The sequence below is a fragment of the Passer montanus genome, unplaced genomic scaffold, assembly GCF_014805655.1.
Source record: "Passer montanus isolate IOZ18808 unplaced genomic scaffold, ASM1480565v1 scaffold116, whole genome shotgun sequence".
Lineage (NCBI taxonomy): Eukaryota > Metazoa > Chordata > Aves > Passeriformes > Passeridae > Passer > Passer montanus.
The window spans coordinates 944,167-961,107 of record NW_024358278.1 but is presented as its reverse complement, the minus strand read 5'-3'; the positions used below and the strand labels follow the sequence as shown (position 1 = coordinate 961,107).

The 16,941-nt window shown below is 47.1% G+C and overlaps 1 protein-coding gene across 2 annotated transcripts in view; it reads right to left on the bottom strand.

Moving 5' to 3' along the window:
* RAB6A (RAB6A, member RAS oncogene family) overlaps positions 1 to 16,352 on the bottom strand; it is a 41,413-nt gene extending 25,061 nt beyond the window's left edge. Inside the window, exon 1 of one of the 2 annotated variants that reach the window (XM_039697085.1) lies at positions 16,049 to 16,352. In XM_039697085.1, coding sequence (XP_039553019.1) covers positions 16,049 to 16,118 — 70 coding nt within the window. In that variant the 5' untranslated portion in view covers positions 16,119 to 16,352. The remainder of the gene's footprint in view (positions 1 to 16,048) is intronic. The other variant, XM_039697084.1, reaches the window with a different exon arrangement.
* Positions 16,353 to 16,941: the final 589 nt, after the last annotated feature.

Here is a 16,941-nt window from a genome sequence, read left to right as displayed (position 1 = left end):
CTTCTCTTCGGGCACCTCAGAGCACATTCACAGTGTTGTTTTCCACAATAATTCATCCAAGACAGAAAGAAATGGAGGCTGATGCACTTTTCTGACCTAGAAAGTGTTTTTTCCCAGGGTGGTGCTGACAGCAGTGCCTGGCAGGGCCTGTAACTCCACTCCCCAACTTTTTAGTCAAATTCAATACAATGCAGAAATCAAGGATTTGTTTTCTTTCTTTCCAAGAGATACTTTTTAAAATCTACCAGTTCAAGGCTGGCTCATATCTTAAATTTGAAGCTCTCAGCCCAGCCTCAGATTAGATATACACCTGGATAGAGACAAATATCAGTCTCTGTAACTAGGAATGCAGAGCTAGTTAAACTTATTAAAAACCTCCTCTCTTTTTCCTCAAATGAGAATATTTTCATTTTATTCCTAATCTTGCAGCACACATTTTCCTGGTCTAACTCCTGCTGCACACTACTGCAGTTTGCTCCAAAGATTTGGCAAAAGAGTTATCACAGAATTGGAAAGGACCTTTGAAGATCATCCTGCCCAAGCTCCCTGCTGGAGTTTTCATTCCAAGCAGCTCAGGTGGAACTTCCCTTCCTCAAGGGAACCCCAAGAGTGTTTCTGCCACTGCAGAAGATGTGAGCAGACAGCGACAAGAGGGAAAGTCCCCTGTTCCTCAGGGTCACACTCAGACAGCTGAGCTGCCTCACTGGTGTGTACTGGTCCATCTCCAACAGGCAGAGCAGCAATTCTCCCAAAGGATCCTTCCTTTCACACAGCCATTCCCAGGCACACTGTGTAAAAAGCCAGGAGGGTTTTACAGCTGACAGCTACACACTGAAGGACAACCAGCACAAACCCTGCTCTGCCACTGATCCAAGCATTCAGTGCCATATGGATGTGTTTGATGCAGTCCCCGGGCATTTTAAAACCAGCAAGAGAAGCAAAGAATTGTCACTTGTGTTTAAAGCTCAGCAGCAGCTAAAGGGAAAAGGAAGAGGCAGAAGAGAGTATTTTGTATTGCCCATCTTTTTTCTAAGGCAACATCAGCATTAGCTGTGTATAGGCAATTTAGAATTCTGTTTTATTTAGCACTACACTTTCTTCTTGAGGGAGATGTCTTAGCTGCTATCTGTATTTCTCAGAAATAAACCAAGGCACAAGTTAAGGCTGATCATGACTGGCCCCAAGGTAGAGGGCACAGCCTGGACACATAAAGCTGGGAAAAGCTCCCCTTTACATTTTGGGATGAGAAAGGATCACACAGATCAATGAAAATGTGTGGAGGCTCATTACAAGTTTAATGACAAACTCAGAACTCCTTCCAGCTAAGCAAATCCTAATCAGCACTGGCAGAGTTGATAAAAGTAGAACAATATCCCTGATTATTAATGCACAGGCAACATTTCCTTTGGGATCTGCACCAAGCCTTGTGACAGGGACAAAAATACCCAGTGATAAATAGCTTCATTAATTCTTGTGGGTTTTGTCAGTAATTAGCTTGACTCTTCCTCCCAAAATGGGAAATAAATGAAAGAGCACAATGCAAACAAATCTTGTTCTGTTTGTTCAGTCACAGCCACAAAGAAATGAAACAGTAAAAACAGCCCCTGGTTCTGCCTCAAAATCACACCTTGGAGTTCTTTAAAACAATGAAGGTGCACACTGAAAAGTTTTCATGTAAAAACTGGGGGGTTTTTTACCATCCCATTGTAGAAAAGAATAAACAAGAGTCAGCCCCTCACTGCTGAACAGGAAGGAACAGATCTATTAAATGTAATAATTCAATTACTCTGTCAGTATAGTAAAATAAAAAAAAAAAAAACATGGAAATGCTACCTCCTAAGCAGAGTTACAAAAATTCATTTTAAAATCTACACCTTATGTACCAGAGATGAAACCTCTTGTTTGCTTTTCTGCAGAGGAATTCCAAGCCAAGCCTGTAACATAACCAGTGCTATTTTCACAGTTTGAAAGGTTTCAAAAAGCAACAGAGCCAAAAGGAGTGTCACAAGTGGAAGACCTCCAGGCAATCCCAGTTGTCCTCCCCCAGGATAACACCAAGCCCCTGGGAAGTGACACAAGGCCATGTGAGGAGCCAGACTCCCAGTTTTCTGCTGGAGGAGCAGCTGCCACCTCTCATGTTCAGGGTGCTGAATCTCCCATCATTTTGTACAGAAGGGGCAAATATTCTGATTAAACATGGCTGAGGGTAACTAAGGTCTGCAGAAGTAAAGTCCTGCCCATTTCAGAATGTTGAGTGTTCTTTTTTTTTTAAATTTAATTTAAGTTAAACTGGTGTGGAGGACAGAAACTGTTTTCAACTTCCAGTAGCCAAGGAAAGTAGTTTTGCCTTGGAGGAAGAGCCTTGGAATCCTGTGAAGAGCTGAAACCCAAACATTTCAGAATGTTGAGTGTTCTTTTTTTTTTAATTTAAGTTAATTTAATTTAAGTTAAACTGGTGTGGAAGACAGAAACTGTTTTCAGCTTCCAATAGCCAAGGAAAGTAGAAGTTTTGGCTTGGAGGAAGAGCCTGGAATCCTGTGAAGAGCTGAAACCCAAGTGCTGCAATGAGGTAAACGAAACATGAACACCTGGAACAACAGGGAACAGCAGGAGCAGGAAGGGAATCTCACAGTGCCAGCTGCTGCTCTGTGTGGTAAATGTGGTTTCATTCAGATCAGGAAGAACAAACCCAAGATAAGGCAACCAGAAGATCAAGATTTGGAGGAGCTGTGCAGATAAGGAAAACAAAAGAACAGGGAGACACAAGATTTTGCCCAAGCAGTAGGAGGTGAGACAAAGCACCTAAAGGAAAGCAGTTCTGACTCCTCAGAGTGCAGGTCACAAGATTTTGCCCAAGCAGTAGGAGGTGAGACAAAGCACCTAAAGGAAAGGTCCCAAGCAGTTCTGACTCCTCAGAGTGCAGGACAAGTGTGACAAAAGCATGGAAAGGCCAAAAGACACCAGGAGCATCCACCTGTGTCCCATCCTGTGCCACAGCACAGGGATCAGAGTGGACAGCTCAGATCTGCACTACAGTGGCTGTGAGGGAAATCCACATTTTACTTCCATGGGGATGAGTTTGACACCAAGCAGAGAACAGGAAGTGTGGGGGATACACTCATGTTTTCATGGATATCACTTGGTTAATTAACTAAAGGGTACTCACAGGCCACCTTTACATTTCAAAGCCTTCTGTGCAGTCTCTCATTATTTGCCAGGAATGAAAAAAAAAAAAAAACTTCAACATTTACAGACTCACAAGGATTTTTTTTTCACCACAGCCTGAGGATTTTGCTTTCCTTATCTTACATAGTAAAGGTTTTTAAAAGAGTTTCCAATGAGGCTTCAAATATTCTCCAAAGGATTTTATCTTTACTGCTCACAAAATGCCTCAGAACCCTCAGCCATAAACAGTGGTAACACGAAGCAATATTTGGAAATATGGTAGAGCACATGCCAGGAATCTTCTGACCAGGAGAGGATGACTGTGGAGCTGAGGAAGAAGGAAGATTTAGTAGTCCAGAAGTCCATGTGACCACAGTCTGTATCCAAAATTTCTCAGGAGCAAGGCCCAGTGAGTGGAGGAAGGAGCTGGGAGCTGTGGGAATTCCAGGAGGACCTGATCAACAACTCAGCTGGCACGTGCAGCACAAACTGGAAAGAGGAAGACATTCCATGCAGGAGATGTTATTGGGAAGCTGCTCCTGCATCTCAGAAATGATTTTTTCTGAAGGTGATGACCAGCAGCAGTTCTTGCAAAGTCACCTCTTTTGGAATCCTCACTCTGCTTTTAAACACTGGGTTTCACCCTGGGAAGAGAATTCCACAACTGGACTGGATCCCATCCCCAGCATTTAGGAGGTGATATTTCTAAGTCCATTTCTGTGAGAAGAATACACATTTAAGAGCATACCTGTGAGGCAGAGGAGTTGGAGATGACTGGAGAAAGGAAGGAGGAACAGTGACAGATCCTGGCTAGTGACATCCTGGCAGGTGACATTTACTATTTCCTCCTTTCATCATCTCAGCAACTCAATTTTTGGACAAAGGATGGATTCTGGATTGCAGTGTTTGGGTTGAAATTACACAACAACTCAACTTCATCCCAGGTTATGACAGCTTTGTGAGCACAATGAGACAAATGAAATTAGAGACATCTCCAAAAATTCTATTCCATTCCATTCGCTCCTCACACAAAAATTTGACCTATCAAGTTTCAGAGCCCAATACTGAAGTTTTATTATTGTCATGCAAGGGTGGCTCAATATTCCCTTTATATATGATGGCAGTTAAAGCCCATGGGGGTGAAATCACTTTTTGAAGCATCTACCAGGTTCCATCATTCCAAATTTCCATTAAAAACCAGTGCAGGACTGAGCAAAAACCCACCAGGAGCCCTTCACTAATTAAACATTTATAAGATCTGGTTTTTACATCCCAATATTTTATTTTTAAATACCTAATTATCTGCTTGTAAAAGGCTTGAAAGGAATAAAATGCTACATATGGAGAAGTAGCAAAAGTAATTAAGCCACTCTGGACAGACATTATGTTGGAAGGGTGGGGAGTGGCTCTGGAAAGCACAAATTCCACATGGGCAAAAGGGGAAGGAGCCAAGAGCTCTTCCATCACCTGAAGCATGAGGGATGTCTTCAACGGATTTCCAAATTTACAGCCACCTTAAGTCCTCAATTTAAGTCAGAAACTAAATGCTACCAAACCATTTTGGAAAGAAGAAGCAGACACTGAAAACATAATTATGAAATTCTGGTTTAAATACCTTTAACACAGTATTTGTTCCCATAACAAACCATATTCATGGGCAGCTTAGACAGAAATCTGCATAAAAATCCTCAAACAGAACGATGCTTCCCCAAAATAACTTTTGTTAAATAAATCGCAAATGACAGGCTAATGCTTAATGTAATATGGAAACACTCTCCTGGATTCCTCAGAATTACATTCCTGAGGCAGGAGAGAGAGAGGCAGCAGGGAGCAGCCACCTGAGGATGCATTTCTGCAGGGAAACATTCCCTGCTTTGAGCACTGAGCATTATCCCCATGCAAGCTAAACCAGCAGATGCCAGCATCCAGCTGAGGGAATCCAGGCACCCCTTCCCTGCACCACGTGCCAAATGGAGCCCTTGGAACAAGCTCCTGCTCCCTTCCCAAAGATGTTTTGCCCTTGAAAGCACAACAAGCACTGCTAAGTCAGCCATTTCCAGCGAGGAATTAGAGAAGTTTCAGGAGACCTATTAAAATGCAAGGGATTACCATCCCCTTCCCTTCCCTCCATCCTTTAACTCAGTTAAATTTTGCCTAATGTTTCCCCAAGCACCATTATCCCACTAGCAAAACAAGCAAATGCTTCCTCTTGCTCCCTCCTCTCCTGACTTCCTGCACTGCCACAAAGACATTTCTGCTCTCTCACACTGTGGTGACAATTTTCCTGCTGGGGGAAGAAGAAATGGAAAAGAAAAGAAGGAGGAGGAGAGAAAGAAGAAAAGGAAGAAGGGGACGAGAGCTCCATATAGCATTCTCTCAGTGATTCCATCTTATTCCCACAACCTACCATCTCCCGGGCAGCATGGGAAGGATTAGGAGCTGTCCTGTGCTCCTTCCACACAGGAGGTGCAGAACAGCTTCCACAGGAGCTCCCTCAGACCCATCTCCAGGCAGACACACAGGTGAGTGTTTCTTCAGAAGCGACTTTGGACAAGATCCCAAAATAATCCCGATTTAAGGTTGATGCAGCCTGCCTTATGAAGAGGCAACTTGTGAGGAAAGAAGTGCCTGGAGTAGCTTCACCAAGCACAGCTCTCCTGCAGGCATCTGCTGATCCGAGCTGACAGGGATGGCTGTGGAGAACACCTGGGGACTGGTGCCGAAATAACCGGAGCCGCGCCGGCACACACGGGGCTGTGCACGTGATGGAAGTGCCCTGCCAGGCAGAGGGAAAACAGCTGCAGTGAAACACAGCACAGGACACCAGGCTGTGGGCAAGGCAGCACAGAACCCCAGGTTTGCACCAAAAAAACCCCAACCACAATTTGGTTTTGGGCACCAGAAACCCAGAGCGTGCAGGAACTGAGATCAGCACAGCTGAAGGAGCGAGCTGTGGGCTCCTCACACACCTGCATGGGTCCAGGCAGCACAATCCCACAAATCCCTGGCATTAAGGATTCAAGGGAAGGATATCCTGACACCACACTATCCTTTCCTCCTTCACATCTCCTGCTCCTGAGCTGCCCCAGCTCCTCTCCTGGGAACTGGGGCAGGATAGAGGCCAGCAGACACTCAATGCTCCTGCTGCCTGCACTGCAGCTGAAGAACTCCAAGCTCAAAGGATGTTAAACCATTACATCAATTCCTAATTTTTCCTCCAAAATCCTCCCTTTTCCCTCTAACTTCTTCCTAACTGAGACACTGACCTCTCCATATGGAGCTTCAGCCAGCTGACAATAAGCTTGTTCCTTCCCAGCTGTGCTTCACAAACGCCTTGGGAAGAGGGAGCCTAAAGGCTCTGCAAACCCAAGGTCTGACATTCATCTCCATGAATTTTAAAAATAAAAATAGCTATTCTTTAAAACGTAGAAATTTGGTTCCAAGTAGTAAATGGAACAAGGTCTGTTGGTGGTTTATTCCGATCTTTTCAGGATGAATGGATATTCTGGAAGGAATTGTGGGATTCAATCACAGAAAAAAAAAAAAGGAAGTGTTTATATGAGAAACTGGGTTTGGAGCAGCAGATTCTTCAGACAGGAATTACCTACACTCCAACTGGGATACAGTATCTTGAAATAAGTACTCTCCTCCAGCGGTATTTTCCAGAAGAAAAATTCCTTCATATAAAGGAAGGAATATATAACTATATACTTAACTATATACTAGTTAAGTTCTTATTTAATTGCAATATTTATTCTCTAAGAGGTTTTTCTGACTTGAGCAATTCCTTGCATAAATATTTTGGGGTCCTCAGGCTGCCCTACCTAAAACCAGGTCTAAGTGCACCACAGGGTTGGCTCTGGACTCAGGTCTTTAGGCAAGAAGCTGAGAAGCATCAAATCCAGGGAAAAGCACAGAGCTGTTCTGAGACATCTTAAAAACATCCCTGTAGGACACTTCTTCCCCTCCTCCAGCTTCCAAAAGGTAAAGCTAAAAAAGCCTTTGCTCTTCCTTGGATCTGGAAGCAGGCAGGCAAAACCAGATCTCAAATCTCTGCCTCGCTCTCAGCTGTGCAAGGCCTGCACAGACTAAACAACCAAATTTAAAATACCAGCCATACAATCCCCCAGGGGAATTTTTCTCTAGATGGCAGGATTTACTGGAGGCAATGTGTAGTAATTCACACAAGGCTCCTTTTGAGTTTGCTAAAGCTCTCTTGCATTTTTTAAGCAAAAATGTAAAATTCCTAAAGCTATTTACTGGAGGCAATGTGTAGTAATTCACACAAGGCTCCTTTTGAGTTTGCTAAAGCTCTCTTGCATTTAAGCAAAAATGTAAAATTCCTAAAGCCAAGGAATTTATTTTTAACTGTAGATTACTCACTGTGACAGTACAGAGTCCACCAAGCCTAGGAACAGAGGCAACCTATGAGCCCTCTGCATTTCACCAGAGAGGGGGAAATATTTTCACACCAAGATTGGAAAAGCTTCTTTCATTGGGAAAAGCTTTTTTCAAGTCTGCTGTTGCACGACAGCATCCAAATAAAGAGGTCAATTTTATGGGACACGAGTGTTTGATCTGCCTACTGTTTATGCAGTGTCAGGGAGAAAAAATCAAACATCCCCTTCTCCAAGTCACATTGTGGTTTAGGAGCAACTAGAAATAAAAATAAAGAAGTGGGAGAGAATTATGGTCACGATTGTACAGTGTTGAAGAAAAGCCACTCTGATCACTGCCCAGTGAAAAAAGACCAAAGATAATTCAGCTAGGGCAGAAAAATGGGAAGCTGGAAGAACAGAAAGAATAGGAACAAAATTATAATTTGAATACATAAATATTTAATATTAAGGGGTAGCTGGAGAAGCTGAGAAGAAATTACAAGAACTGGTGAGAAAGCCCAGCAGTGAGAGACTGGAACAGACCAACTCTGTGAAAACCTCTTTGTAAAGCATTCCAAGGTCAGGAAAAAAAAAGAAAAGGAAAAACCAAAAAAGATTGGGATTTCCTTGTGATGATACTCCAGCTGTCTTCCGCCATCGGCCCCTCCTCCAGCTGTGTCCAGCTGCTGCTGAAGGATTCACCTCTGGCTTTATCCCAGTCAGAGCTCAGCCTGAGGAAAGCCATCCTGGGTTTGATGTGGACACAAGTGACTTTTCAGCCATTTTGAGTGAGCCAGGGACAAAATACCCCAAAGTTGTTCCAGAAGCAAGTAAGGGGAAGGGGAAAAAAACAATGAGGTACTAGAGACAAGACACAGAAGGCAGGAAACTTCTAGCATGAAGACCTGCCCACTGCTGTGAGGAAAGTCAGAAAGGAGTCAGAACTTCCTTCAAAAGAGAATGTTCTCCATCTCCTCCACCACTCAGACATCCCCTGGATGAGTCCATCACTCAGCCAGTTCAGATTGCTCTACCTTCCATCAGGCCATTCAAAAAATTCCTCCAGTCACTGACACCAAGGGTTCTCACAGCCAATGCTGTACCAGGAATGAGTATTTTCTATTCCCAGAAAAGGCAACACCTCAATTTAAAAAAAAAGGAAGCTGCAAAGAAACACTGCTGCACTCACATTAATCCAGTGCTGTCTGCCCACTCCTGTGCAGCTCCAGAGCCTCTGCAGGACTGAAGTCCCAACCGGTAAACAGGAATTCTCTTTTCCCAGCTCCAGCAGCAGCTACCTAAAGCCCACTCTGACAGGGATCTTGCCAATCCTGCATCAGCCACTGCTTGGAGCTTTGCCAGGGATGCTGCACCCTCCATGGGCCCCTCTCCTTTTAGCTACACATCTATTCCAGCCTTAATCCCCCTTCTCTTTGTGTTGCACATATCAAGAACGTTATGAAAATTAACTTGCTGTAACTCAGACCTAGACAGGGGCATGGACAGGAAGCACAGCAGGAAGCATTTAGTGGAATGGAATAAACTGGGCCCCTGCATTAATTACAGAAATGCTGGAGTGGGTTGGTTTTTTCTGCAGCAATTGCTGATTGCTCCTGAAGAAGCAAACCATTAAAGCAAAGTCACTTAGCAGGATAAATGGCACTCATCTATATGGTGCAAATGTTAATAGTAGAGAGGTTTAAAGGGTCACAATTCAAGACAGAGAAGAGACCAACTCAAAGTTAAGACATTTCCTCAGTAGCAGGTTTAGCTGCCCCTTCCTGGCTCTGCCTGAAGACAAAATATTGCTCCAGTATTTCTTCCCAGCTCTTTCAAATCTGGGCAAATATGCTTTAGAGTTGAGGCAAAGCCTTAATCCTGTGTGTTGGTAACACCTACACATGTCTGGATGAGAGAACACCACGAGCCTGCGAATCTCGGAATAGCTGGGTGCCATCTCCAGGGGATACTGGCAGCTGCTCAAGGCACAGAGGCTCTTCCCAGTGAGCCCCAAAATCCCTGCTCCCTCAAATGGCAGCAGCTGCCACGGGAGAGAGGCAGGGACAATTCCAAAGTGAGCCCCAAAATCCCTGCTCCTTCAAATGGCAGCAGCTGCCATGGTGACATCAGCACGTGCCCACCCTGGTTTACAGGTCCAGCAGAAAGGACATGCAAACCAAGGAAAAAATCAAGTTACACCCTGACTCTAAGAGTCAAATTAATTAATTGCACTAGTGTGCTGGACAGCTGAATAAGGAGATCCTTCCCAAAACTCCTTAGTTTTTGCCAGACCCAACAGGAGGCAGCCAGAAGCAAGCAAGGGGCTTGACAACTCAGAGCTCACACCAAATTTATTTACATTCCGTTCCACACAATATCTGCTTCCTAGATTATCTTTTTTTTTTGTGATGCACTAGGCTTCATTTGGATAAGAGTTAAATAGTACTGAAACACACAAAACATTCATTTTTTCTAGTTAATATCACTCAAATATTCCAGAACATGGTTTGAGCATAAAAGGAAAATGTGAGACATAAAATAATTCATGGAATTGTTCACTGTCCCTGGGTCTTTCATAATATTAGAGTCAGAAGAATATGGTTTATGCTGAGGGGCAAACAATTAATTCATTTAGCTTGTCAACTTTTGTGAGCACAGTAAATAAATCAAGCAAAGAGAGCTGAAAAATTCGACTTTCACTGCAAGTCCACATTTTGGCTGCTGTTTGTTTGCCAAGACACACGTTTTTCATTTAAACTACTTCCATAAATAATTTATATTAACGTGTCAAACCCATCACCATTTTGATGATGTCTGTTAATTTTCAAAGCAGTGCTTTTACTGAAGCATCTAGGTGGGAAAAGACCTCCAAGATCATCAAGTCCTTGATCAGCCAAGGCTTGGACCCAATGATCTGATGATCTGGGAAGTCTTTTCCCTGCTCCATAGTAGGAGAGATGGATCAGCATTACGTGTTCAGAAACATCCACGTATCACAAGGTTACTGTTCTTACAGGTTCCAGGCCTCACAGGCAAATTTTGGAGGTTGACTTGAAGAATCTGGTGGTGTTCATGTTGAGGCAGCAGCGTGTGGGTTTTTCTGAGGCACGTTTCAAAGCTGTGAAGGGTTTAGCTGGCTTGTTTTGCTTGGTTGCTTGGGGTTTTATAATCATTAGTGTACACAACAGGTACTTGTACACGCATGAGCACAACAAAATGCCTTTAAACATCTGGACTAAATTAGCAGGTAACTAAAAGGCAGCTCTTCTCTCACAGACTCATTGCAGAAGATAGATTTTTAACCATCAGTGACGCTGAGAAAAATGGCTGTTGGCTCTGATAATTCCCAAATGCCACATCATCTGCTAAGGTGGGCTCAGACGAGCTTCCCTGCCTTTGTTTCTCCATTAGTCCCACTTAGAGCTCCAGCAAAAGCTTTCAGGCACCTGCTTTGCAGAACCTGGATCCCGTGCCAGGTACCACCACCACCCCAAGAGCTGCAGACAGAAAATCCATTATGCCACATCAAGGAAAAAGATGATCATTTTCCTCCCAACTCACAGATTATTTCTGAGATGCAGAGAGAGAAAAGCACAGCGGAGTTCAGAGAGGCACAGCCACTCCTCCTTTCAAGAACAGACACAGCTCCTTCAGAGGCTTCCACAAATAGACAGGGATCAAAAGGCACCACAAACCACTGATGTCTTTTTCTCTGTGCTTCTTCCACACGTTGCTGTGGGAAGGGATTTTTCAGCGATGGAGAAGAGAAAGAAGAGAAATGGTGGAGCTCAAGATCTTGAAGGATCAGACACCAAGCACACTGAACTGTGAAAGAATCCCAGAACAGTTTGGGTGGGAAGGGACCTGTCACCAATGAAGATGTTCAGCAGTGCTGATCCCATGACTGACCCCTGAGGCAAAGAAAGTCACTCAGTGCCCCAGCCTTCTCCATATCCTGGGCAACCAGGTCTCCTGTTTCCCTCTGGAGAGACCTCACACTTTTCCTGGTCCTACTTTATCCCTACAGAAGCTTTTCTTGCTGCCCCTGATGACTGGCCAGGTTTCATTCCATCAGGGCTTTGGGTTTCCTAACCTGGTCTCTGGCTGCTCAGACCATTTCTGTGCAACCTGCCCCCACTTCCACCCTGCCAGGCTTCCATTCTGGAACTTCCCAGAGTTCCTTGTTCATCCACGCAGCACTCCTGGTGGCTCCTGACTCCCCCTTTTTTGGGATGCATTGTTGACATTCCGCTTCCAGATGCGAAGCCCGAGTTTAGAAACTCATGGAAAATTCATACAGTCCAGAGAGAACCCCAAATGTCTGAAGGCCCAGCCACAGGAAAACCACAAGGTTAGGAAATCACCCAGAGGGGAGGGGATAACCTTTTAAACCACCAGTGCAACAAGGCTGGAGTCTGTGAATCCCTTAGAAAGAAGGGAGTTTCAGGCAGCACAGGGATGAGTCTGTGCCCGCTGTGAGCAGTGCCACACCAGCCCCATGTCACACACAAAGCACCTACAGCTCCCCACTTATCTAATGAGACACATCACACTGCTCAGCAGTGCCTGTACCAACATCGTTATGCAACAGAACAGCTCATTAGTGCTTTCCAAACAGTTGTATCTCTGAAGTTATTACACTGCACTTATCAGTGGGTTTTCAATATTAAAAATCTCAGCTCCCGATTAAAAAAAAAAAAACAAAAACGCAACTGGTTCTAATTTCCTTCAAGATCTTATGCAGAAATGCTGGCACAGAGAGACAGCTGGGAGTTCTTTTGCTTTCTGTACACGTTGGTGCCCTTCAGACCTGCTTGCCAATGAAAGCTGCAGTAGAAACTCACGTGACGAACAAATATTTCTGTTGCAGTGCCCCAGCATTCACTTCTGCCCACTCAATCAAAAAAAAATCCATTTATTAAGAAGTAGAGGTGTTCCTATGCAAAGCAGAACTAGAGAGGTTGTTAATATTTGAGTATGTGTCATATATACTGCAAGCTACCCCCATGTAGGTGATGCGTCCACTCCCTGAGTGACTCAGAAATCAGAATTCCTTAAACCTCAGGTAGCAGGACTGATGAAAATCACCTGATAAAACCAGATCAAAGGCAGTAAGAACCATACTTCCCCACACACAATAGCTCTATCTAATCCCTCAGCACTCAGAGCTCTCCCTGCCTTTTTAGCAAAGATTAGCATATTTAAAACTGCTAAACTCTGTATAATCTTCAATCATTGAGAAAAGTAATTCAATTAAGGAGAGTGCTGGTGAAGTTGCCTTCTCCTAGCCAGCCAGTGCTGTATCCCTGTAGAAGTTAATAAGAACAGAGATGGAAAGGGAGGAGATGATTGTCCTGGCTGGGCACGGATGGTGCTGCAGGCTCGTGATGCACCCACAGCAAGTCCCCGGGCTGGGCCTGGGAGGGGCGTGGGGGACACAGCCCCAGAGACAGGGAGATCTGGGGGGCTGAGGAGCCAGGAAAATCACAGCAAAGAGCATCTGCAGCTAGTGCTGAGCAGCACGAGGCAGAGCCACTGCAGTCCCTGTGAATGCTGAGGGACACGGCACCGAACTCCCACAACATGGCTGAGGAGAGAGGAGAAAACCTCACACTGCATCCACTGGGCAAGCCCACTCTCAGACGGAAACAGAACGCCCAGGGATGCTTCTAGATCTTCCACGGGAGGGCTGCAAAGCCTGCCCAGTAAGGAACTGCAGCTCAGATTTCCTCAGCCATAGGACACACACATCTATTGGCGAGGCTGCGTACAGCCAGCACAGGTCTGCCACCAGCCAGCCCTGGATGCTGAGGCAGCTGATGGCCATCACAGCCCTTTGTACCATTTCATTTGTCATCCTGAAGTCCCTGGATGCAAATGAAGGCAGAGCACTCAGCCTCCCCACCAGCAGCCAGAGCATATCTTTAATTATGGCCTTCCAGCAGGGCAGAGAACCTTTCATCTGAGCAGGAAGCAAATGCTGCAATCCAGCGCAACAGTTGTACAAAGATCTCCTGGGTTAGGAAGGCTGCTATCCTAGAAACTTATTTCTGCAGCTCCCTTAACCTTCCAGACAAAGGACCACAAGGTGTGAGCACACCCCTTTTTGCAACACCAGATTCTCCCGCAGTTTTCTCCAAACATCACGAGGGCGTTTATTCCTCCAGGAGCGAGAGCTCTGCATCCTTCGGGCAGTTAAAAAAATAAATTAAAAAAAAAAAAATCCCAGGGAATGACATCATGACAGAGCCATGTGAAGAGCCTCGATGCAGGAAGGGACGTGTCTCCATCCATGGCAGGCAGGCTCACCACCACGGAGCCGTGCTGCCCACGCTGCAGCAGCCGCGGGATGCGCGGACACGGAGCCGGCACCGAGGCATCCACCCCAGACAAAGGCAGGGCTGGAGCCCACCCTGCAGCCCAGCCCTGATCCCAGGCAGCTCCCACCCGTCCCCAAGCCCCAGCCCAGGCAGCACTGCAGGGCTGGGAACACTCAGGCAGGAGGATTTCGCTGTGCTGTACCCACAGAATCCCTTCTCTCCTCCCCAGGTTTGATGCGGTGACTGGGAATTATTTAAAACCTCCCAGTATAAAAACAGATGATTAGCTGAGAGGGGGGAAAAAAATTCCTAGAGGAAGCAGATATGTGACGTTATGTCTGCTAGAGGAGACAAGAAATCCACGTGTGAACCAAGAGCTGCTGAGATTTAAGATCTGCACCAGGTGCCACAACCTTCCAAGGATGTGTTTGAAAAGATTCACGATACTGAAGCTCAGAAATACAGGTAAACAAGCCAAGGATTTTGCAAATGCATTGCTAATATTTCAGATTCCTGTTATCAAATACCTGGGAAAAAACCAAGCAAACAAAAAAACCGAAAAAAACCCAGCATTTTCTACACATGACTCTCATCCAAAATCCTCATAAAATGGCTGGCCAAATAGCACCTTACCAAGCAGATCAGGTGACTTACCCAAAAAATAATAAATAATCAAGTTGCACTCATGCTCCCCAAATCCCTGATATGAGAAGAGCTGTTTCAGCCCCAAAAACACAAAATAAAAAGAGAATGATTCAAGGAACAGACTAAAGGAAATTGCCAACATACAGGTAAACAATTTCAACAGCAGCCTTATCACCAAGCTAATCCGCATCCAAGTGAGGAAACACCAAAATACAAATAATTTGGCCAAAAATAAAACCAGCTAGCATTTCATCATCTCATACCACACAGACCAAAGGTGGCTGAGGGAGCAAATACCCCGCCCTGAGACAGAAAATATTTTGCACCTATTCATTATGTCATAGATCACTCAGAATCTACCCAGGATTACACAAAGCATCTCATGAAGGAGCTTTTTTTTTGCTTTTTTTTTTTTAGAAAACTCTTCCAAGGGAAAAATTTGGAATGCAGTATTGGAGATAGAGGCCTTCCGCTAAGGAAGGAGGAGATATTGTTTAGGTTGGTTGGTGGTTTTTGTTGTTTTTTTTTTCATTCCAAAGACAGGGAAGAAAACCTCGCTGACTGAATTAAATATTCAGAGCGTCGCTCTGCCAAGACACAACTCCATTACAGAAAAACGCTCTATTTACACAGCAAACGCTGCGGATCGAGACTCCTGCCCCCCAAAAACCAGAGGAGCTGGGACCCAATGAATCAGCAACTGCTTCTGCAGATGGGCTGGGGGGGGTTAAACCAGAGCTGAGCCCCGCGGAGCCCCACGAGGGTGGGTGGGGGTCAGGGACCCTCACGGCAGAGGCTGGGTGTCCTGAGGAGGGGGGTCCATCAGACCCCACAAGGGTGTGGGTGCTGGGGATGGTGAGGGGGGGATCCCATCAGACCCCATGAGGGTGAGGAAGGGGATCCCATCAGACCCCAAGAGGGTGTGGGTGTTGGGTAGGATGAGGAGGGCATCCCATCAGACCTCATGAGGGTGAGTGGGTGGGTGTCGGGGAGAATGAGGAGGGGGATCCCACCAGACCCCATGAGGGTGGGTGGGTGTTGGGGAGGGTGAGGAGAGGGGATCCCACCAGACCCCATGAGGGTGTGGGTGCTGGGGAGGATGAGGGGGGCGATTCCATCAGAACCCATGAGGGTGAGGAGAGGGATCCCATCAGACCCCTCAAGGGTGAGGAAGGGGATCCCACCAGACCCCATGAGGGCGGATGGGTGTCGGGCAGAGTGAGGAAGGCGATCCCACCAGACCCCATGAGGGTGTGGGAGGATGAGGGAGGGATCCCATCAGACCTCATGAGGATGAGGAGGGGGGATCCCACCAGACCCCAAGAGGGTGGCTGGGTGTCGGGCAGGGTGAGGAAGGGGATCCCACCAGACCCCACAAGGGTGAGGAAGGGGATCCCACCAGTCCCCACGAGGGTGGCCGGGTGTCACGGACGCTCATGAGGACGCCGGGCAGGATGAGCAGGGGGTCCCTTCGTGCCCCCACGAGGGGCAGGCGGGTGTGGGGCTGGGGGTCCCGGCCCGAGGCGGGCGGTGACTCACCGCTCTGCTCGCCCAGGAACACCAGCTTGAATTTCCGCAGCGGGTTCCCGAAGTCCCCGCCCGACGACATGATGGAGGAGCCGCCGCCGCCGCCCCGCGCTCGCTCCGCTCCCCGCGGCGGCACCCGCGACCGCCACCCGCTGCTCTCCGCCTCCGCCTGCTTCTTCCGCTCGTCCTCCTCCTCCTCCCCGGCGAAGGCTGCGAGCCCCGGTGAGGTGTCGGTGCCGGTGTCGGTGCCGGTGCCGCCGCTTCGCCCCCCCCGCGCTCCCGGAGCCGGCGCTGCGCCCGCCCCGCGCACGCGCAGTGGGCGCTTCCCTGTGCCACGGGCCGGGAATGGCCCGGCTTGGGAGGGACGGGGAGAATCAGCCAGTTCCACCCCTGCCGGGGGCAGGGACGCCTTCCGCCGGCACGGGGCTGCTCCGAGCCCCGCTGTGCAGCCCGGCCTGGGCGCTGTCGGGCGTGCGGGGGCGGGCGGAGCTGCTGTGGGCGCCCTGTGCCGCGGCCTGCCCGCCCTCACAGCATCCCGGTGAGGGCTGAGGTGTACCCGGCCTGAGGGGGCAACCAGCAAAGCCCCTAAAAGCAAAGGCTTAATCCCGACCTGGCACAGATGCTCCTTTCAGAGGAGCATTTCTGCGGAGCAGATCCCTCACATTAAAGTGATATTTCCCAGGAAGGTCAGTGGTTCCCACTGTCATTCTTCGACAGTGGCTCAGGGCCCTCCTGGAGGGGCCAGCTTTGCTTTTCACTATTTTCTGCCCATTTTCCCCCACTCTGCCCTCAAAGTTTGGTGTTTGAGGAGGTTTCCATGTGCATCCTGGCCCCTCCTGTTTAAAGCTTGGCTGGGAGATTGTTCCAGAGCATCTCTGCTCTGATAGCCAGGGAAATACATCTGC